We start from the raw sequence: 24344 nt of genomic DNA on the forward strand, positions 1-24344 counted from the left end.
GATTATCTTCCCAGTAAGCTGGGAAATAGGTGCATTTTGGTGAAATAGTTATTTTCTGTATCATTTTCCCACAAAGGAGATTACCTAGGAAAGTAAAAGGTCTAATTCATGAATAGGCATCTTAAAGATTTCACTTCCTTCTAAAATCTGGGAACAAACTCTGTCGCCTGGAACTAAATCACATTCTCAGACTGAAATGTCAATAGCTCCCAAATGACTCCAAGGGCAGGAAAAGGCCCTTGGAACTTGAAACTTCGCAAAACTATCTTTTATAGCTAACTCTCTCACCAGTGCAAGATGCATCAGGTAAACACAAGCAATAGCCACCTTCACGGAAACTTTCCTCAAAGAAAAAGTCATTAGGAACTAAGAAATTGTAGCTGAGCTGATACCCTCTCTAAAACCTTTAGAAGCAAACCCAAAAATGTCATGTATGGACATGCCACATATACATTTATGACTGATGTCCGTCAGCTACTTGTGTGGATCCTGTTTTCACAATATTGTGTACTATTTAGTGTAAGAGCCTTACTGTCTAACCCAGCTATTTGGTAAAGCCCATCACAGGAATATCTTAATTTTTTATTACAGAAATTCATAGGAGTAGCTTTCCAGTCTACAAAGAACTCACGCTAGTTCTGCTCCTCTCTTCAGAGAAACAAAAGCCATAGTAAATGAGTAAGAAGGTGTAAGGTTCTGGACATAGTTGCACCCTGCCTTCCCTAGAAACAAGCTTTCCCAAAAAGACAATATGCAGGAAAAGAGAATGGATGAACCCCTGTGGTAGGGTAGAGATGGCTGGCCTCATCTAGGAACCTCATCTGGAAACATGGCTTCATACCTCTTGAAATGCTATCTTTGAGCTCGTGTAGCTTTTATATTCTTAAAGCTCCAAGTTCTTTTGGAGGGGAGAATGGTGTGAGAAAAGCAACTTAGTTTACATTTTGGTTCTTGACTTTATTAAGAGAGAAAACATTTAAACATAAAAGTTTTAATGGAGACATCACCACAACACAAACTTTTCAGTTCAGTTCTGAAAACAGGCATCCTTAAAATGAGAAAACTCCTGAATGCATCTAGAAGTTCACATGATGTCTGCATAGGAGCCAGAATTTGTTTTGCTCTCTTAGCTATTGGAGGCTCAGACGTTAAAAATTTCAAATCAAATCAGTAATCTCCAAAATACAAATGTATATAAGAGGTCATGAACCATTTCATTTTTAAATGTAAAAATAATATGCCTCTTAACAAATTTTTTATTTATGCTTTGCTGCTTCAAATAGTCTCATATACAGCATGTTTTAGTTCTTTTTTGTTATATAAAATTGAGCAAAGTTTGTAGCACTTCTGATTTTGTTCAGATTTAAAGAGTTCTGCATTAAAAGAGATGTTACAGAGAGCTTCCCTCCCTTTTCTACTGAAATACTCACTACCCTCTCATTTCATTCAATGCTTTCTCAATATCTCTGTTTTGATCCTTGCGATACTCCCCATAAAAGTGCTACAGCCAGATGTGGGGATTCAAAACCTGGGGGCAGGGAAGCAGATTGTTTCAGAAGTACCTCTTGTGACTAAAGCCTAAATGGCTTGTGATGCTGCTGTACTGCCAGTTTACTTAGCTTTCCCATTTTATTTATTTGATTTTGTTCTGTTGTTTTATGGTGATGGTTTTTTTTATTGGCGCTATTTATTTTTATTGTGATAGATTACATATTGGCATTCCATAGTCACTATAGCTGGCTTCCATCTTTTAAAGAAGCTTTGGCTCACCCTCTTTAGCTAGTCTTAGTGAGACTTTTCCCTTTGGTCTGCACAGAAGTTCCCATTAATACCAATAGGGCGTGAGCATGTGCATTAAGGGAATATGTCTCTTGGAGTGAGTGATCTGTGGCAGGCAGCCTTTTTCACACAATGAGAGGAACTTTTAATGCCATGTTCATTTTATATTGCTGTCAGACCTCTGCAGACCTTGTTTGTGCCATCTTCATTGCCTTGACCATGGTCTTTCTGTCACCTTCCAATGACTTCAGCATGCTTCACAGACAGCACATACAAGGAGAGAAGGGGGGAGGTGCAAGGTGTATCAGGAACACATTCTGCTCCCCTTGTGATGAGTTTTGTATTTCAGTGAATGCAGATGCCATTATGGCTAGGTACCTGACAACTGGTAATTGTTGTGTGGATGACAGTCTTGCATCACTCTCTGTTTGGGATGGCAGTCGGAGGGCTTTGTGTGTAGTTTAATGGGATATTGTTTTGTTTCTCTCAGGCTCAGATCACAGTGAATGGGAACTCTGGCACTGCTGCCAGCCCAGTGAGTCACTTTCAAAGGCCTTTTTCCCCTTCTTCAGCTTACCCTCCACCAGCTTCGCTCAATTCCAACATTGTTATCATGCAGCATGGCAGGATGATGGGTAAGCCTCACACAGAATGTTTGCTTTATATATTACGCAACTTACTCCAATTCATGTGGCAAAGATTGCAAACAATTGCAGAGTGCTTCACATCCATAATGAAGGTATTGTCTATTCATCTACCTTGGGAAGTAAATGCAAAAAAATAATAGCAGTTGTTGTTAGATACAGTAATGAGTCTGAACTGGAGTTACTATTAAGTTCTATTACTTATGTGTGTGAGAGTGACCTCTTGCCACCTGTCTACTAGCTTTACCGAGGAAAGAGCATATATCAAAATAACTCAGCCTGCGCAGCCCCTTCAAGTTTTGCCTTCTTTAAGAAACCAAGGGCCAACTTTGTACATCGGTTCGCCCCACAACTTTTGTAATCTTCAGTAGAAGTACTGCCAACAAAGGATGGGGCACTGCGCTTTTAAACACCTAAAGCCATGTCAATCTGTAATTTGTTTATGTATTTTTTGTAGGGTATTGTTAATTTTTATTTCAAAAATACATGATCAGCCTTAGAAAGAAGCTTTGCCAGTATAATCCAGTTTTGCCAGAACAATCATTTGCTTGCTGCTTTTTCTACCAGTGTTTTGCATATTCAGATAAGACTATATATGCAAAATAATTTGAAGTGATCTTGGAGTTGTGCATGTGGGGAAATTAGGTGACAGTTCTCGCTCTGAGACCTACGGCTTAGACAAATGCTGCTATCCCTATCATAGTGATACGTACAAAAAACTGTATATATGGGTTTCTCCACATCCCAGAATTCCAGATTCTTTGTTTGCTTCCAGTTTGCTAATCTAAAGGCCTATCAATTCTGTTTTGGATATACCTGAAATAAGTGTTTTCCCATTACTTTTACTCTTGTATGATGCTAAAGTTCTGTATTCCACAATAACAGCCTGATTTAATTCTTCTTGCTCATGTAAAAATCCCACTAATGGCCTCAGTTTGAGGGTTATGAAGAATGAAGGATCAAATCCAAAATGTTTTCTAAATTTAACATCATGCATTTTGGGAAAAAGGCCCAAATATTCAGACGTTTGCCATGCAGAGTTGCCCCTCGCCATATATGTGTAGCGCTGGATTATTTACAGGATTTCAAACTTGAGTAAACAGCTGAAGCAGCCATGCCAAATCCAGCTCTCTGCAGTAGGAGTGTGCAGAAATATTCAAATTAAAATTAGAGCTTTCAGTCACCAGAGCTCCTTTTGCTGATTTATATTACAATTCAAATATTTTGCTTCAGAAGAATCAACGGATGTTAATGTCACACGAAAGGCAATTGTAATCTTCACCAGTAGTGTTAGAATATTTATTTTTACTCCCTACATTCATTTATCCTGCTGTGGAAATGTCTCACAAGCACTGTACCTGTTCTTACAAAAAAAGATGCTTTGTTATAGCAGCCCACTAATTCACTGAAACATGCTGCCTGATGGAGTAAGGCTCTTTTTCCTGCATGCAAGAGAGAAATACATCATCTGCAGCAGTACAAATTTTCATGTGACATATCCCAGCAGTGAGGTGGTTTTTGTTAAATAAATTACTCTGAATTTTAGAGGGAAATGGTAATAGTGACATATTGATTTCATTAATTATAAAGGAAGATTTGGGGGAGAGGGGCAGAAGTATTGCAAGTCACCATAAACCTGTAACAGCCTGCACAGTTCACCTAAAGTATTGTAGGTGGATCCTCAGATTGCTCTACAGATGCCAAGTTACTGAGGTCCATTTTTATGGATTATATATAGAGGCACTTAAACATGCCAACGTAACTTTAAGGGGCAAAAATTATACATCAGAATTTGTTTTTTAAAAATATTCATGCATCAAAACGTAATGTTTCTAAACACATGTCACATAAAGTCTTTGTGGAGAGATGCTTGGAATCTTCTGTGCTTACAGAACAGCACTTTTCTATATTTTGCTAGATTTGGTGGGGAGGAGTAGTTTAGAAATTATATCACTAGCTTCAAAGAATGGATAAGAATGGTGCAAGAGTTTGATTTATAGGAAGAAGGCTGCTGCCATTATTTCTCAATAGATTTTGCTGGGTTTGTGGGGTTTTTTCTTTTTTTTTTTTGTAAGCAAAATGCTGCGAAAAAGTACCTCTAATCTAAGAAGATCTGAGTTGAATAGCCCATCTAGTTCTTAAATAAGTTTATAATTCTGTTAATGTAACATTAAGTAGGTAAAGCCTCAGCTAAGAGGATTTTCTTTAAGTGTTGTATATGTATGTGGTTAAGATTGTTGTCAATCTTTGTACAGCATACTGAAATGGGGAAGCGTGTTATAACTGCCAAGTATGATTATTGTGTCGTTATACAATATTCTGTCATGTTATCTTTACAGAGTCCACAGAGACATACTCACAGCATGTTCAGACTGTTGGCAGCAGCACCACCACCAGTACAATACCAATCTGTAGATCCTCAGAAGAAGAAAAAAAAATTACAGTCATTAAAGCTCCACATTATGCAGGGATTGGCCCGGTAGATGAATCTGGAATCCCTACAGCAATTAGAACGGTAGGAAATTCTGGGGAATCTGTGTATGAACTCATACAATGAATTGATTGTTGGTAATGGGTTTTTCACATTCTTCTAGTCTTATATAATGTGGAATACAGCGTGTGTAATCAGCGAGCTCATGAATATAATATTGTGTGTTGACGGAAAAGGAGAATGCTGATGGGAGCATAATTGGGCAACCTCATGTTTCTAGTTTTAATTAGAAGTAGCCAAAATCTTGTGTCTCTTTCTTGCTTCTCTTGTAGTTCTTCCCTTTTTGAGATATGCAGTAATTGTGTTTGTCTTGTCATTTCTAAAATAAAGTTTATACGTACTATATATATGCAAGTATACATATATGCATGTGTGTGTGTATATATATATAAAAATCTCACCCTTCTGCATTTTTGGGGGACGGTGGTTCTCCTGTCATCAGGGTAGCGTAGAAATGAGTAGTTTTGTTCTGATAATGATCTAAGTGACCGGTATTTTTGTGGAAGTGCAATATATAACCATTGTGCCCTTGAGTGACACGTAAACGAACAGCGTGGAAACCCTTTCATTGTGACTAGCCCAGTTTTGATCATTTGCCACTCGTCGCTGCTTGAGTGATCCCAGGATGTCGAACTGAAGAGTTTTGTTTTCGCTATGCTGAAGCATTCTTTCCACTCTGCTGTCAGGGCAGCCTCTTCTGGCTGGTCCAGAGAGCACAGTGGCAGCTGCACTAGGTCTGTAAAGGAAGCACTTACTGGCCTTCCCAGCCAGAGAAGAAGTGCTGTGCTAGCCGGAGAAAGAGTAAGAAGAGCGGGAGCCAGGATGAAAGCGGCAGAGCCCTTGCAGGTGAAGTCTTTGTGAGGTGCAAGGATGTAGCAGCTGTTGGATGTATGCGCTCTGCCAGTACTGACATATGGGGCTGTGTTGTAATTGCCAAGAACTGCTTCAATGGATTGAAAAATTAGGGGGAAAATCAGGAACTGATGGAGAAAAGCAATAGGAAAAATTCAGAATAAGTGGTAAGATGGGGACGATTTTGATAAGAATGGGGGGAAACTCTGGCATTTCTTGCTTTCTTTTTGACATAAAAAGTGATACAATCAGAATCTTTTAAAAATGAAGAATTTCTTTGCAATAATGCTCTAGCTTCCTACCCCCTTTTTAAGTAAATATGTCCCTATGCTTTATATAGGATAAAGTAATTATTTTTGTTCCTTTTTTAATAGCAGATTGATCTAATAGGGTGCATATCAATTATATAAGATTATAACAGAAATCCCCCTCGAGTGTGCTTAACAGAGTTGGCAATCTGCCAACCTGTATTTAACTTTCGTATTATATGGTCTGAGTCTCTCAGATTTTCTCCTAAAAACATAATGTAATTTGAATTAGGACATTTTTCAGCTGGATTTGCTCTGGTTTTTGGTATGTTTCAATTTCAAAATATCTTACAGCTTGTGAACTTAGTATTATAGAAATCATTCTCACAATGAGATGCGAGTTAAAAGATCATGCTAGCATGTGAGTGTGAGTGTGTGTCTCGTATGCCACTTTGTGTCCGTATTCTGCTTCCTTAGGACTTAGCTGGAAGTGAGATTGTTTTCAAGATACTGATCTGAGATTACATTTTAAATGTGCGCGAGTATATTTGAGCCCCATGTACCCCAGTCATGTAAGAACAAAGATGATATAGTTGTCAGCAAAAAACTCAAATATGCTGCCCCTTGACACCTCTCAGAAGTGCAGTACTATGCAGAAACATGCAAAAGTGCTGTAACTGCATTTCTCATGAACAGTAGAAAGTAGGCTATAACACTCGCTCTGTCCCCAAGGTCAGGGAGCAATCCAAATAGGAATCTTCTCCCAGAAAGTTCAGCCTCACTCCATCTGGAGGGAGAAAGAAGTTTTCAAATTAGTTGAGTTTATCATTGCATGCAAAGTTTAAAAGTTTCTTATTCTTTCATCTTTATGAAAATGGCAACAGTCTATCAAAAAAGCAGTGAATGCAGATTCATGGGTGATAGGTAACATACACCCTGTGTTCCGAAACACTATGCTACTCAGAGGTAGGCTTGTAAATAAGAACTTGGTAGTATCTGTATGCCAGATTTGGAGTACTTTTCAGGAGTAGAGAGATTTTTCAAGCTGTGGTTATCTCCTCCAAGTCTGTCTTTACTCTCAGAACATGGTTTGTGACAGCCGTTTAGCCAGGGAAAGCAGAGTGATGTTCTCTTCTCTTTCTATTCCTGCAAACCCTCTCTGTCCAAAGCCGCTGAGAGGGGCAGGATTCCTCTAAAGCTTTCCCTTCTCTCAGAACCTCCATCCCATGTTAGCATGTTCCCTCCATACCACTTTAGTTCCTGCCAGCTCTGGGAAATGCAGGTCTGAAGCCTGAAAATTCAGATCTTTGTTAAGTTCTGCCACCATGCCAAGCCCTGCCCCAAAGATGGTGAAATTCCAAGGCATTAAAAATGAAGTCTTTGGAAAAGAGAGGGTAAAATGCTGTTCACTCAGAAAAGCATTCAGTCAAATGGCACTACCAGAGTTTACCACCAATAGGGTCCTAGGAAAGGAGAAAACAGATTTATGGAAAGAAGTATGACTGCACTGTTTTAGACTATCCAAAATGATCGCTTCATGACTGACTATCAAAATTAATCTGTAGACTGAAAAGGCCTCTATTTACTGAGAAGGAAAAAAAAATCAAGTCCCACCAGATTTCTTTTCCGTACTTAGTGATGTAATATTTCAGCTAGGAAAAAAAAACTGCAAAAGGTCCACTGAAAGTCATAAATGCCTCCTTTAATTGCATACTTTCTGATGGATTATTAAAATATTGCAGTGATTATGGACTCTCCTAAGTACCAACTGCAGGTACTTCTTATGTCCTCTTCACGCTAGCTGGCTGATCATTCACATATGATGATACTGTGTTCCAACGTTTAATTGCAACAACTATAATATATGCAAAGCAGGATGGCATCTGAATGGCTTGGTGCATTGTGAATACTGCTAATTCTTCAAACAAATGTTGGTGTGTGGGATTACTGAATATAAATTGAGAAAATGTATTTTTAAATGAATTTATTCTGTTCCTTAACTAGTCCTGTCTGGCTAAAGCCAAATTACTGGCTGAGGCTTTAAACCTCAGGGTGGGGGTTGAGGGGGAGATGATGGGAGAAAAACGTTCAAATGTCCAGAAAGATGTTGGGAGACCTTCTTCTCTAGTCACGTGGGAGCTTCTCCATACCTGATCTCTTAAGTGGAAACCTCTTGTGGATTTGTGGAGGACCTGACTGATGAGGAAGATCTGGCAAAGAGATATCTATGCACCTTTGTCCCTTGACACACAGTAGGGTCATAGCAGTAATATTTATGCACTGTTTCCAGTCTATTCACCTGTCACTGATTTGAGCTCTGTTGGAAAACTCTTCTTGGCCCAATACAAATAGAAAGGCAGTTGTGGTATCATGGGACCATTGCAGGTTTGTACTGCTGTGGGAAATGAGGAGTACCATGGAGGTTATATGCATCAACATGAATTCCTTCAGACCTTCTGGACTTTCTTGTAAACTTTTGAACATATACGATCTTGGAGCACCAAACAGCATACTTGTTTCAAATCCGGCTAAATTATTCTTACCAGAGTTCCACTAGTATAGAAGTGTAATACCTTTAGGGAAACAATGTTAAAATGGTCCAAATCTGCATCTGAATATCTTCTCTTTGGCAGAAGTCAGGATTGTTGGTAGGTAGGGGAAGGGACCTGATCTTGATACAAAACTGTATCTCCTTCATTTCTATCTTGCAAGCAGGTCTGGGTAAAAAGCATAACCTGCCATTTAAATTTCTTTCTTCCCCAGCAGATCCCTGAGTTCTTCAGTTGACTGTCAGCTCTTCTTTTAAACAATTTTTTTAAAAATGTCATTTAGTAGCAATCCTATGAGAACTCATATTGATTCCTCAAAATATAGGAGCATTTTCTGCCTAGTCCCTTATAGTAAGAGCTCACCATTGTTAATAAAACAGATTAATTATGTACAGTAACTGTAACAAGTATTTAGGGTAAAATTGTGATTCACTAAAGATGGCATGGGGCCAGGTGAACACACTCAGATCTGTTGGTTATTTTGTAGAGAATTTGTGGATTTTCACTTTCTATGGTAAAGAGGAGTGGGCAGAGTGATTGCAGATTCAGTATTAGCTAGTGCAAGATCATGCACATCAAGAGGAGTCTTTTGAATTATCCCTGTGCACCATGGGGTTTGAAGATAATTTTGTACATCTGCATTAAAACTTTTGCTTTTCTGACTACTGTGGAACAAGTAAAATTTTAAGACCTAAGAAGAATAATATTGAAAACATGTTTGCCTTTGTGTTATCTCCTTTTCTGAAATATTATCATCTTATCGCAAAGAAAATTGCAGCAAAAGAGAAAATGCAGAAGGGTAAGAGGTAAAAATAATTAGAAGCACAAACAAATGTTGATATGAGGAGAGTTTGGGAACTTTGGGATTGCTTCATTTACAAAAGTAAGGATAAGTATAATTTAATGAGTGGTTATTGAAAGGTATATTGTATTCACTTTTCTCAAAATAGAAAAATAAGTTAAAATTAAGTTGCCTGGAAAGGGAGTTTAAAACTGACAAAAGGAAATACTGTTTGTTTACAATCCAAACATTAACTCTTAAATATAGTGTTCTTTTCACGGTAGTATTCCAATTCTTTTCACGGTAGTATTCCAAAGTTTTTCTGCATTATTTAACAATTACATTTTGAAGATAATTTAAGTTGGAAATTGCCAGGAGTTCAAAAAGAAGCTTGTAATTGCTGAGGTGTTTGTATTTTCATGTAAAGTATCTAGCATTCATCGTTGTCAAATATAGGGCACTAAGAAGAGAAACTCTTGCTCTGGCACTAATTCCTATGTTCCTAACCATTGTACCCTCCAAGATCAGAGTCCAAAACTGACTCAGTCTTCAGTGTCTTCCAGAACTTGTTACAGGAATTCCTAGATGAAAAGCATAAATACACCATTTGAAATAGATGGTATGAAAATTATTATATTAAATAGGGGACAAAACATAATAGACCTTGTGTCCAGAATAACATTAAGTGTCTGATCAGATCTGTACACCCAGGTATTTTTATTTTTTTGTTAATTGTTAAAATCTGTATTTTATTTAGACAGTTGACAGGCCGAAGGATTGGTACAAGACAATGTTCAAGCAAATCCATATGGTTCATAAGCCTGGTAAGTATGCTTTTGTCTTGGCTGGGTGGTTCTCAGTAGTATTAAAAAATGCACTTTTCTGCATTTTGATTGTCTACTATGTGAAAATACAAGTGTTCACCAAGTGTCAGATAATGAATCAAATCAGATGGGTAAATTTGAAGATAGATTTTACTGCAGAGAGAGCTATTTTCCTCTGCTAAAGTCTGAGAATTTCTAATGGGTTTATTTTATTACTAAAACTAAATAAAAATTAAAGTGATTAGGATAGGTACACACCTAGTATGATTCGCTGTCACCAGGGAGCTCAGTGAAGTGATCCTCATCTCCAGTTTGAGGGATAAGGAATTGGCCACTGTAAACCTCCTACCATACCAGCTTTCTTTTGGAGAGCTCACGTGTTAGAACAACATGGGCTAATAAACAGGGTGTTTTGAGGATACGTTTTCTGTCTGAATTGCATTTTTTTCATAGAATGTCTTATTTGGTTTTGCTGAAATGGAGCTTTGATGACATTACTAGCTTTAGAGTTAAGGTCCTTTATCATGATTGTTACCAAGGATCTCAAGAAACTGTATAAACGGCAATTATGCTCATTACACCTCCGGAAGGAAGGAGACTTTATTCGTCTGAGGTAGAGCTTGCATTCAGTATGGTCACACAGAATGTTAGTGGGAGAATAAAAAATGTAAGTAGGAAAAGTTCGGCTTGCAAGATCTGTTTTGAACAGTAGTCACATAGTAGGTATTTGAGGTTGCTTTTTGTGAGAGGAACAACAGCTTAATAGTCTCTAGCAGAGGAGAGCTGACAAAAGGAAGAAATTGAGCTTGGGGAAGGGAGAAGAACAAAAGACAAAAAGCCATAATTTGCAATTCTTACTAACGAGTAAGTACACAATATGGGTGACATGACCAGAAGATACCATTTTACAAATAAGATGGTAAAAATAGCCTATGGTAAGTATAATGGGAAGAGAGAGTCTTCAGAAAACACCTATGAGATGAGGAAAAGAAATACAGCTCTTGATTACCTACCAATCTTCTGTTTGTATTTGCAAAAAGAAAGCTGCATTGCTGTGATGAACTGGCGTGAACTGCACTACTGTAACCTATATATTTCTTTTTGTAGATGACGACACAGACATGTATAATACCGCATATGCATACAGTACTGGTAGGAATTATTCCCTCACTTCAAAATGAGTCTTTTGTTAATGTCAGCAAGTAACAGGGCTAGTTAACTCTTCACGCTTGCTGTATAATGCTTATATAAACACCTTCTATTGTCTTGTTTGATCTCAGCTGGTGTTTTTTCATGTCTTTTTTCCCAAATGAAACAAAGTTTAATTTTGGTTTCATTCTTGCCACAGAAATGAATTGCAGCTGTGGGCCTCTTACTGCAGATGGGATACACTGTAATACTGTAGTTTCTTGATTACATTGCATTTATTTTCACTAGTGACTGTGAGTAACGCAGCCTTTCCTTCTCAAAATGAAACGGGAACTACTGTGTGAAAGTACAAATGCTAGTTGCTGACATGATAAGACAAAAAGGTTCTACTGAAAACACCTTTTAAAATATGCAGTAAGAGTGCCTAATAAAGATGATTCTGTTTTATGATCTTGTTCATTTTTGCTATAGGCACTGGTGTTGATGTTATTTAGCTGCAAGAAAGACATATTCATCTAAGATATATAATTGTTGTGTCTTTCAGAAGATTATAACCATGTGGTAAAATTATTTATAAAAACAAAAATGAAACTGTGAATAGACTGTATGTGCAAAAAAAACATAGTGCCTTGTGCAAAAATGCCATTCAAAATTCTTCCATTTCAGTGTTTGTTGCATTTGACATGCTCTCATACTGCCTTTTTCTGTCCTGTTGAGAGCATTTTTGGGGGGGTCAGTTGTTTGAGATCTGTTTGGACTCTCGTGATCCTCTTCAAGATATGCTATTGCCTAGTTGTCCCAGACTAACAGTAATTATTAAAACAATGAAAGAAATGTGCATTTCCTGCCTCTTCTCTTCCTTCTGAACATAGAACAATTGAGAAGCAGGATGAGCCTGGGGATTAATTACAGGTTGTCATTAACAGCTCTGACGGATATATACAGCCATTAACTTCTCCCCTCCTCAAATAAATCATTAATTTATTTTAACTATACTGCACTTTATCTGTGTGTTTGTAGTTTTATATAGAAATGTATAAAAAGTATTCTAATGAGCTATATAGTATACTTTTAAAAATGCGTTTACACATTTTTGTAACCTTGCAGCTTTATTGAGTAACTGTGGGTTCTTGTAGCATTCCGTGTTTTGTTTTATTAAAACTCATTCTCACGCTGTGACTATTTCTGGTTTTGTTTTATATTAGGTAGCTACAGTCCATCCTTCTCTGCTCAGGCACACCCAGCTGCAAAGACGCAGACATACAGACCATTGTCTAAAAGCGCTTCTGACAGTAGCTCCGATGCCTTTAAGGTCTCATCCCCTTTAGCACCTCCACATGTGCCACCTCCAGTACCACCACATCGTCTGAGGGAAAGGTCTACACCAGAAAAGTAAGTTAGCATATTTTCAAAAAGTGTTCTTGGTATGTACAGTAATCCAACTACAGGATATCACAAAGGATAAAATAGCAGCTATAGAATAATATGACTTCAAGGGCTTTATTCAAGGGGCAGTCAGGTGATGAGGGGTAATCTTCATCAATAGTGGGGGCATCGTACGTGATGCTGCCATTGCTTCAACGTGCTAAAGAAGTGCTTATTCTTACAAGTGATACCACCATGAGCATTTAAGATTTTCATTCTCATTAGCAGGATTGTCCTGCTTGTTATGTTTCAGAACAATCCATGCTCTAGCAGCTGTCTTGAATAGTTAGTCTCTGAGTAGGAAAGGCTGTTTATGGTATCTAGTAGCAAAGAGAAAGGATCTAAAAGATACTGTAAATTGAAATTCAAGGAAGAGCAAAACTGTAAGAGTGTGGCAGTCAACCAACGTTTCCCCAGAGCTCAGAAGTGCTTTATATCCCCATTTTTTCAATCTCTTATCTCCATTTTGGTAGACCAAGGTGGTGTTTACAGATTAAAGGGGCATTTCAGAGTTCTCATGGTTTTCCAGCTTCAAACTTGCTGCACAAAACCAGGTCCCAGTGGTTAGAGTCCAGTCTGGAAAAGGTTAATACTTAATAACTCAGGAAAGAAATGCGTATCCTTCTGGTAAAACCATGCAAAGTGTACACAAACTCTATAGACTCCTCAGCATACCTGTAGCTACTAGCTCAAGCAAAAAGCTTTTTCTTTAGTGTTTACATTCATGAACACTACATGTTAGTATAATATTATGTTACACATTTTTATATGTGTGTGTGTGTATGTATGTATATATTTTATATATGAACAGGGTCGGGTTTTGTTCCATTTGTGGCTACAAGCCCACCTCTCTTGGTTACACTCAAGCAACAAAACAGAATTTGCCCATTTTTGTCAGCTTGGACGTTGTAAACGTTTTTGTATGTAGAAATTGAATTATATTAAATGGTTTCAAATAATTTGCAGTTTGAATAAAATATTATGAGAAAAGACCATACTAAGTGTTTAAAGTTAAGGCTAGACTATGGCTTTTTGCAAAATTTGTAGGTAGTGGCAATCCAAAAGCTATTCCAGCAGATACACATATTGCAGAGGAAAATAAGATTGCTCGATGGTTACTGTCTTTGGCTACTCCTGTTGCTGAGGGCAGGTTGTCAAGAGGAAATGCTAGGGGTTAGAGTTGGGTTACCTCCCAAAGGCCATGAGGTTTGAATTTTGTTAGCAAGTCATATACAGAAGTCTAGATTTTGTTAGCAAGGCACCAAAACGTGGATCTGCTTAGCTTTGATCTCTGAAGTTATGTGAGGCATCGTACGGTGGTAGGCCAAATGCATTGGTCACAGAAACTAGGGCCTGTTGCAGTTCCTTTTGTCAAGCTTGAAAATAACTGCTTCAGCACTGAATGTGGATGTTTAGCCTCTCCTTTTAATCTCCTGCATGATAAGACAGGCAATGGAAGTCTATGTTCTCCAGGCCAGGGGATGCCAAACGCGTTAGTTATGCTTTGCCTGCTGCTGACAGCTATAGCTTGTCAATCTTTTCCTGCCATTGGGAGATTCTTTTTTTAATTGCCTATAAAGCCTGAGTATTTAAAATCTCACATAAGAGGCTTAGGTCCACATGTATCACAGTTTCATAGCTGTGAGGCAAGATATGCTTTGCATTAACAGTTGGGCTCAAAAATATAGTCCGTAAGGGATTAGAGGGTAAACGCTGTAAATGAAATGAACTGAATATGAATCAGAATTTCAGTAGCATCCTTTTTTCTTCAGTGACTTGCAGTATAATGCAACTTGATCAGAACATTTCCATTTTCCTTTTCATTCTTAAAAAATACAACCTTTTCGACTCTGAAACTTAATTTTTTCCTCAGTGAAAATAAAGAAGAGAGCCATGTAGAACTGCTTCCCTTGAAATGTAGGGCGTTTTATAAATAGAGGTGGCTGTGTCACAGAAATTGCATTCGCAAACATATGGTAAACAAAAGCTACCCCATAGATTTTTTTAAGGCACATGACATGTGCCTTATGTCAGGTCACATCAAACCCAGTCACGTCAGAAAGGCTGATAGAACTGGTAGAATTTAATCAGTGTATGCTCTTTCTTATTGTAAATACAGACAATAGCTGATAGGATTTCCCCTTTCCCCCATTCTTTGAGTTACTAGTGGGTCATTTTACACAGAGATAAATAAAAAGATGTGTGAGCTACAGTTTTCCAAATGCAACGTAGGCAGTGACTACAAAAACTGCCATGAAAAGGTAGCTCTCACTATGATAGTAACTAGCTAACTATCCCCCAAAAAGGTAGCTATTAATATAACATGGTAAATGACTGAAAAAATATAGGAGTAGGGGTTACTTCTTATTCTTTGCATAGCACTATTAAATTGAAAGCAAATTTATAGTTATAGAGAAAATGGATAAATTTCTGTCCCAAAGTCAACTGCCAAATTCTTGTTCTTGTTTATCTATTCAAATTTGCAAGAAAACAGTATACTGCTTACAAGGATATTCAGGAGCAGTTCTACTACAGATAAAGAGCATCTATTAGGTTTTCACACTGCCTTTTAAAATAATTCCTCATTTTTTGTCTCAGAAAATTTTGTAACTTTTTCAGTATGGACCTACTATCATATTGTGTGATGACAAAAATAGCTACCACTTGCCTATATTATAGTGTATAGTGCATAAAACAAGTATAGTAAATTTGCAATTTGAGAAGGCATGTCATGGTATTTTGACACAGTATGTCAGGGAGGTTTTTAAACTGGTCTACCAGTTATATCAAAAGTATGAGTGATCACATAGGCTGGACACCTCTAGTATTTTTCTTGCTGTACTGAGTACACCTGCTGTAAACAGGTTAAGATGATACGGTGGTTAAAGCATTGGGATGCTAGACCAGACATTTCACAACTGAAATCTGGAAAGAGAAACCATGCTGAAATTAATTTGATTTTCATGTTTCTCTTGCACGGAGCTGTAAAGCAGATGGCGATGACAGTAAATTAACTCAATTGCTCGTATTTGTTATTTAGAAATGACTGGGATCCCCCTGACAGAAAGGTAGATACCCGCAAGTTCCGTTCTGAACCAAGAAGTATTTTTGAGTATGAGCCGGGAAAGTCATCAATCCTTGAACATGAAAGACCGGTAAGACACACAAGTGAAATGGGTAATACAGTAAAGAGGTTTGGTGAGAGGCCATCTTTTTATTATTTACTACTGATTGTAACTACTTAGATGAATATTGAAGGTCCTTTTTCAAATATGATTTTGCACTAATTTGTCTTTGCTCTTTCCTGATGGTTGTGTTGAAAATGTGAGTTTGGCTTATTTGCTAAACTTAGATGTTCTGGTATTTCCAAGAAATCAAACCACTACAAACCTAATGGATAATGAGCAGAACTGTGAATTGATGGAAACTGCTTTTTCTAATTGGCAGGCATCTCCAGGACTCATTTTCAGTAGTATTAACAGCACATATGATATCTGATTAATTAGTGCCTAAAAATGAACTATTTGCATTTTCAGGATGTGCCTAGTTGTACACTTACGGAGATTTTGGTCAAATACTGATCAAGGTTGCCCAGAAAGGCTGTGGAATCTCCATTTCTGGAGGTGTTCAAGACTCACCTTGACACAGCCCTGAGCAACCTGACCTGATTAGACCTGCTTTTAGCAGGAGGTTGGACTAGATAACCCCTGGAGGTCCTTTCCAGCTTCAATTACTCTGTGATTACTGAGTGTACGTTAGCATGTAATTAGAAGTCTTTATTCCTGCTTTCTGAATAACAATTGCAATTGTGGAATTTTTCACAAGCGTGTCTGATAAAGCTATACTTAATGCATGCAAAATGACCATAAACAGAAGTTTTCATGTGGTGTAAGACACGTTCACCTAGACTTTCTAATTTACCTTTGTGCCATCGCAATACTTTCTTATTTTAGGAAAACTGTTATATATCAATAGCAATATTTTCTTTTCTTGGGCTTTTACTTTGAGGTTGGAATGGTTGAGGGAGTCCAGTTTTAAAGAGGGGGTTTATGTAATCAATACTGGACTATTATTTGCTTCTGTATTACATGCTTGTTCACAGAATTTATTTTACTAATTTAAAATAAATTGAGCAAATAATTGAATTCCAGAATATGTAGTATGTGTGAAACCTGTACCAAGCACCTTTCCCTTGTGTTTTCATGGTCTTTGCAGGAATATAATTTTCCTTAGCTAAAAATACTAAGCTGTGTTTCTATGAAATTAAGTTCTTGCAGAACTGATGCATTTTTCAAAGAGGAAATTGGCATTTCTATATGAACTGCTAATTAATCAATGTAATTAAATGGGACTTAGTATTTATAGTGAAGATACATTTAACAAATAATTCTATTTAAAAGGTGATGGCATTTGTTCTGAGCACTTTTTTGATTGCTATGGCTGCATTGTACACACTGAGGTCATTTACCAGCCTTCCTAATGCCAAAGAATAACAGCAGATTCAAGTTAAAAATAAGAAAATTACAGTGATGTTTCGAGAATGGCCTCACTTTTCTAATAAATTACATTTTCTACTAATGTAATGTGAAAAAAAAATTCATATAGGAATTGCAGTGCTGATGAATATCATCATAGATACAATTTTTCAATTTTAGCAAACTAATGAAATGACAAAAAAGTGAGCTTTGCTGACGGTTCCTGAAGCCTTTTTTTTAACTTGCTTATGCATTGTATTTTTGATGTTCTCAATCAAGAGGTTGGATTTTGAGCTTTGTTTGGTCCTTAAAAGAGTTTCATGCAGAAAAGCCTTAGTCACATTGTACTTACTGAGCAGCATCAGTCAAGGGCAAGATCACACTTTATCACTAGAAGTTTAGACTTAGCTGATGTAAATACAAGGAGACATCTCTTGTAGAATAAATTTTAAAAGCTGAGGAAATAATATTCATGGACAGAATGGAGAGATTTTTTGTTTATGTATGAGTCAGAGCTGAAAAAGATTGGAAAACAGGAATTAATGTAGAATACAAGAGATGAAAGTTGTGCTGACACTAGTGTAACATTATTAACAAAAATAAAAATAGTTGAAGTGAACTATCACAGTTTTATCAGTCTGGAATTTCTGCTGTTGATAAAGATGATGTTTAGCTTTATGTATTTTAGACACCTCCTTTGGACCATGTTACAAAAAGAAGAAGATTTGGTTTCACTAAAGCATTTGCTTTCCTTGTTTTCATTGAATGGGATATGGAAAGCAAAACTCATGACTTGTTAAAGGATGATCAGCAGAGTAGGTCAAAAGATTTTTCTGTGTGTCTAGGAAAAGCTGCCATCTGAAAACAAATGTTAGTTCCAAATTCAGATGAAAACTCCAAATTCTCAACTGTGTCAGTATTGCATGAGTTAAGTCTTTCATCTTGATAATCTTAAAAGATTGGATTTTTAATGTCTGAAAAATTGTTCTGATGACACTGAAAGAAAATATTAATCAAAATATGGAATATAAAAATAAATATAGTTCATTAATATTGTAAAAAATGGACATTTATAGCATCTGAACTAGAAATTCTTACTTTATTAGTTTTGCCAAAACCAAAAAAGTCAAAGGGAGTTTCTCCAACACTCCAAATCTTAACATTTTTTGGTGGAATTAAAACATTTCCATGGATCTACAGGATTGCAGTTTTGATGGCAAAATGATCTGAAAAAAAAAACAGAAAAAATATTTACAGCTACCTTATATGATAATAAACAGGGCAGATGAGGTTTGAAAGATCAGCATTTCCTTTATTGACGTAAGTACTACATTGGAACCAGCTGCGATTAATGTGGAAATTAGAAACATGGGAAGAATATAATAAAACGAGATTCAATGTAAAACTAACATTTAGTGGGAAATATTATTCAGGAGAACCTCATTCAGTAGGTCAAAAGAATGTGAGAAATAATAAACCTAAAAAAAATTACCTAAATAATAAACATTAAATGGTTAGATTGGTTAGGGATAGATGATTATCTTTGTTATGGACATAAAAAGATGAGTGTAATTTCAAGCTGCAGTATCATGTAGCATCCTTCTGTCATGAACAGGAAATTAAGGTTTTTCTTCTGTAATTTGAACTTATGAGAGTATAAAACATCAACAAAAAGGAGGGGCTTGAGATTGGTCCTTTGAGATTACAACTAAAAATAAGTGACATTAAGCTGTTGAATAGTCTTCCAAGCAATGATGTGGCAGCTCCTTTTTTCCTCTTTCAATAAGCCCATAAAATGTTACCATTTCTTCTAATAACACAGCACTGGTAAGGTGGTACATAAATTGTTCTGATGTATGTTTCCATCTCCAATGTCTGCAATTCAATAAAACTTCTTTTTCTCTAGTATCATCTAAACCACGGATTTATTTCCTAAAATGGGTGGTTACTTTCCATAAATAAGTAAATTGCAGTGTAATAATGTAATCTTACTCATATGAATATGAAGTTAGATTTTTATTCTTTACTAGTTTCAACCTTGTATATGTGAAGTAATTCCTTCATACATGTGCATTTCTCTATTTCTGCAGTAAAGCAAGTAAGGAAAAATCTTGGTGTTACTGTAAAGAAAGACTTTGTAAAATTGGGACAAGCAATAGATACCTTTATTTTCATTAGGTGTTTTAGTCTAAGCATGAAAATGCAAATGCGCTAGTCAGATAAAACTGTCAGGTTAAATTTTAGTTCTAGATTTTTTTATATGTGTTCAGTATACAAATTTTCTACTGAGTTTATACACAAGAGGATTTCATGATCAGAATACATTAAAAAACATTACTGTTTTGTCAAATACCAGAAATAGACTGGGCTTGCACCATGACGTATATCTGTTGGGTTTTGGGGTTTTTTTACTGTAGTGGAAAATTTGGAATTTTCTTTAGAATATGCAAGTTTGGTTGCCTTTGACATCTCAAGCTGGTTATCAGAATATTCTACTCAGTGTTAGTTGAGTTACTTGAGTAACACTTAGTCAACTAAAAAAATTTTCTCAGCGTGTTTTAAAAAGAAATCAGAAATTCTACATACAGGTATGTGTTGATATGACATTAAAAAAAAAGTCATCCAATAAAGATGTGGAGAGACTAAGTCAATCTGGTAGTGGACTTGGAGCTAAACAGCTATTTTAAAGTAGTCCAAAAAAAGGAAAAAGGAAAAGCAAACGCAAACCTTTTAGAGCTAACAAAATGCCAAAGCCAAATTTCTAACAGACATCTCAGTCCATTGTTCCAAGAGGCTTCAGTACGGTGTCTGAGCTTGCAAATGCAAAATATTAATTTGACCATGCAGGTCGTATAGGAACCATTTAACTCACCAGTTTAAATGCACACTTTTGATTATGACCTGTGAATGTCTACCTGTGTATATCAAATCAAGCACAGGCAAAGCTGCATGCAACACTATAGATGTTTTTTTAAATGATGTCAGTGTTGCTCTATACTTGAGTAGGTTGATGCAGTGCTGTGTTGACCATCTGATGCAAACGGCAAAAAGAGTGAAGTTACTTACTAGTCTTTAGTAGTATATCTTCAACAAGTGATGAAAATGTTACTAAATGACTAGATGAAGGATAGAGTATAGGAACGTGACTTGGTTTGACTGACAAATCATAAAAAGGGAATTTACTTTATTGCTTTTACCTTCTATTCAAGCAGTTTGGGAGATACTTTGTGAGATCAAGCCAAGTTCAGTTTTTTAAGTCAAAATGATTTGTTCGTTTTAAGTCTCTTAAAAGGGGAGATAATAGAAAAAGGTCCATCAGCAAAATTGCATCTGAAAGCCAAGCGAAATCGATTGCCTGTGTATTGATTTTCGTAGCACAGGGAATGCAGTCCTCCCTAGAACTGCCAGGCAGCAATGAACTTGCAGACTCTAGTGCTCAGTTTCTTTTTGTTTGCTGCCCTCTGTGGTTCAAGCTGTGAATAAACGTAGGACTTGCGTGCATGCATATTTTCTTATGCTCTCATTTTATTTGCACGCTGCTGCATGAGGACAACTCAAAAACTTAGAAACTACATAAAATACACTATTTCTAGCTTTTTCTTTATAAGCAGAAATGTGGGGTTTTTTAAACTTTCAACTAATTGCAAGAGTATTTGAAGATAAAAGGGGAGCCAGCTCCCATTCTAATTTTTATCTCCTTGGCTAGCTGGGTGGAAGCCCAGCTTGTCTGACGGCGTGTTCTGGCTCCCTGCAAGAAGGGACACCAGTCCGTCAATGTGTAGGTGTGGGGCTGCTGCTGTCCAAGGGACTTAGAGGCTCACAAGGGTGACGCTGGCTCCCCAAGCAAGTAATGTCAGTAGGCCTGGATTTTAGTGCCAACAGCTCTGCGATTTCCACACCATATGCATTTCAAGGGATTTATTTAGTTATTTTATGTAGATGCACCCAATTGTTGTTCTTAACATTTCTGTCTGTGAAAATTAATTCATTGGTATAATATAAAGGTGAAAACGTGCTATAAATATTTCAACATACTTAGTTTGGTGAAAAGATGAAAAAGTAATTGTTCAGTACTGTCTTCTCAGATTATCCAGATCTAAATTGTGGATTTTTTTTAAGGTAAGCAAAAAACTCTGAATAGGCCAAGCATTCTCTGTAATGGGAATCAAGTTGATATATAACGGAGTTATCTTCCGCATTGTGAATCTGTCGTTTTTTGCCCTCAGGCCTTCATCTCTCTGTAGAAGAGAATCATGTGTTTTTTCTCCAATCAATTATAGTCTCTATTAAGGTCACAAATCTTTACTGGTCAGTTCATGAAACTAATTTCAGTGGTGTTTTTCTACTAAAGATTTGGGTCTGTATAGTTGAGTCAAAACAGTTGTCATTAGTAGTGCTGAATTACGGCTGTGGATGGTGGAGATGTTAAGGGCAAAACTCCAGAGCAGCTTCACTTCCTAACCCTGCTATGGAGCACAGCAAGTTGTTCATCACTGGCATTCACTTCCCACTCTGTTCTCAGGAATAATACTTCCCTTACTTGAAAGGGACATTGTGAAGATAAATCTATGAAACAACAGTTGGTGTCCAGATGCTGCATGAACAGGTCATAGGTATGTGAGCACCAAGGTAGTTCAAAAGGGCTGTTGACCTTTCAATAGAGCAAAATTGGCAGTCTGTTCCAGTAACATCAAAGGCAGCAAGAAAAGTGCTGTGAGATGTTTAATTACCCGAAATGGTCAAGAGCACAGTGTTATCTGTTGCAGAAAACAGCAATAGCTGTATGTGATTGCTCTGGTGTATTGGTGACAGCTTGACTCAGGAGAAGAAAGTGTTACGTACTTAATCACCAGTATCATTCTTTACGCAGGACCCTGTCTTCTTCTTTGAGGATTGCTTTCTAGGTCACACCATAATTAGTGTCTGATTTCTGGTAATTACAGTTATGGAGGACCAAATTTTAAATTCAGAAATATCTTTAACAAGAGGCTTTCTCTGTTTCAGAGATCTTTAAGCCAACAGTTCACTGTGATTCTGTGCTGCATGACAGCTTACATCAGATCCTACAAAGGAACCGGAGCTATTTAGAAAATAATTAATGCAGCCAAGTTCACAGTTGATTAGAGATCCCATTGGGAGCTCTACTGTTTTGCGCTTCATGTTTTCATGCTACTTGAATAAATCTGTCAATTATTCTTCTGTTCATTGAAAAATTTTCTTAATGCCATCTTCAATTGCTACTTTATCCCTTTGCTGTGAGAATTTTCAGATGAAAACAGTGTATTTCACTGTGGAAGAAAATGCTTCATTATGTCAACAAGGCTGTGTGAGATAAAGCATTACAAAATACTGCTAAAACGAATATTATGGAATGCATAATTTTTTGTTCCCTATTTTTTGACCATAGGATTTAAAATATACCAGTTCCATTTCATACGCTGAAGTGGCTTTTTAATATAGTCATGCCTGCATGATGCGTATTGATAATCTCTGCTCAGCACCTGCTTCAAGACAGCAAGATCCAGAATTAACGTCCTTTGTGAGAAGACAAGGAATGACCAAAAGCAATACTGATAAAATTATGTCTTTATTGCTGATCAGATGGGCAATTTCTTGCCTATGCTGAAGATGACAATCATTTAAACCATCTTCTCTAACAAGGAATCTTTAGTAGCATTAAATGCACTTAAATAATACAGTGATGTTTACAGAAGTGGTCAAAGAGCCCACTTTGTTTTAGAAGAGTGATTTTAAAATATTTAGCATCTTCCAGTCATTGGAAGAACAACAACAAAAAGAAAAGTGTTAAAGCTACCAATCAATGACAACTCTCGAACAAGAATATTCTCCATCTTAAATACCATCTTTATTCTTTGATTTTATTCCGTTCCTTTCCCCATATTTGTTTTGTGTTTGTGTGTGTTTGTTGTTAAAGCGACATGGCATTTCTAGCACTTCGCTCAGCGTGTGCCTTTTCCTTCCCTTTTCCTTCACAACTGCTCCAGACTGATCGCATAAACCCAGATGACATAGATTTAGAAAACGAACCCTGGTATAAATTCTTTTCAGAACTGGAGTTTGGACGTCCGGTAAGTGAGGACAGAATATTAATATTTAAACATTAGGAAAAATATTTTTATAATGAGGAATTTACAAATTACCAAATTCAGCAAATACATGCCAGTAAAGTTAATATGATTTTTTTTTTAGAAAGGTCAATAAAGTCATCTCATACATATAACTATTATTTTTCAAGTGGACCCTTAACTTGCCAGAGTAGTGGCTTTAATAGCTTTAATACGGACTACATATTAGACAAATAGTAGCATGTAAATATTCAAGAACAAGACAAATTGCATGTTAAACAGGATATTTACTGGTGTCCCTAAATCTTTTGCATTTGGCTGGATTATTTTTGAACAATCTTTCAGAACAGAAAAACTGTGTCAGTTTGCATTAGGGATGCTAAGTTACAAATCATGTATTTTACTTGAAGGAATGTGTCTAAATTTAAATGCACGCAGCCATATAGAAATTGCTTATGGCAGTAAATTGAGATTTTTTCCTTTTTTTCCTCTCTTATACGCACACATGCAGAATACGTATTTTGTACCTGGACACAGAGATATGGGTTTGCTCCGTTTTCAAGCTGGACACCTGCTTGAACACACAGACTTCAGTTCTGCTCCGATTTTCACAAATAGCTGGGTCCAAAAAAAGGACTCAGGCAAAGAGATGCTACCTTAGTCCTACTGCAAGCATTTACGTTTAAAATTATAAACCTGAAAAGCACCGTTTGGTTGAAACACCTAAACGTCAGAGATACTGCATTTTTTCACCTTTGGTTGCCTAGGCACTCACAATTCTTCTGTAAATGCCACAGGCTTAATTAGATGTAAGCACCAAAAGCTATTTATATATTTTATACAAGGATAAAACAGTAATGTTGTCCTTGAAGCAAGGCTGAGAACTAGGTTTCACTTCCTCCCTGCAGAGTGCCTTAATGCCTCGGTTGGAGATGCACCTGCTCTTGCTTTTGCACCCGAGCCTCTCTGGCTCCGTGGAGCTCAAATTCTTTCCTGTACACTCTAACGTCTTTAGGAGAAAGGGTAACAAATGTCTTTATC

At 36.9% G+C, this 24344-nt stretch overlaps 1 protein-coding gene across 5 annotated transcripts in view; it reads left to right on the forward strand.

The window, feature by feature from the left end:
* Positions 1 to 24344, forward strand: part of SORBS2 (sorbin and SH3 domain containing 2) — an 85213-nt gene that overhangs the window by 22357 nt on the left and 38512 nt on the right. For 2 of the 5 annotated variants that reach the window (XM_075149218.1, XM_075149217.1), the window contains 6 exons: positions 2270 to 2414; positions 4763 to 4938; positions 10102 to 10168; positions 11276 to 11320; positions 12523 to 12709; positions 15783 to 15897. In XM_075149218.1, coding sequence (XP_075005319.1) covers positions 2270 to 2414; positions 4763 to 4938; positions 10102 to 10168; positions 11276 to 11320; positions 12523 to 12709; positions 15783 to 15897 — 735 coding nt within the window. Of the gene's footprint in view, positions 1 to 2269; positions 2415 to 4762; positions 4939 to 5725; positions 5761 to 10101; positions 10169 to 11275; positions 11321 to 12522; positions 12710 to 15782; positions 15898 to 24344 lie in introns of those variants that run through there. The other 3 variants (XM_075149219.1, XM_075149220.1, XM_075149221.1) reach the window with 3 other exon arrangements.

This window comes from Calonectris borealis, chromosome 4, assembly GCF_964195595.1.
Source record: "Calonectris borealis chromosome 4, bCalBor7.hap1.2, whole genome shotgun sequence".
NCBI classification, from domain to species: domain Eukaryota; kingdom Metazoa; phylum Chordata; class Aves; order Procellariiformes; family Procellariidae; genus Calonectris; species Calonectris borealis.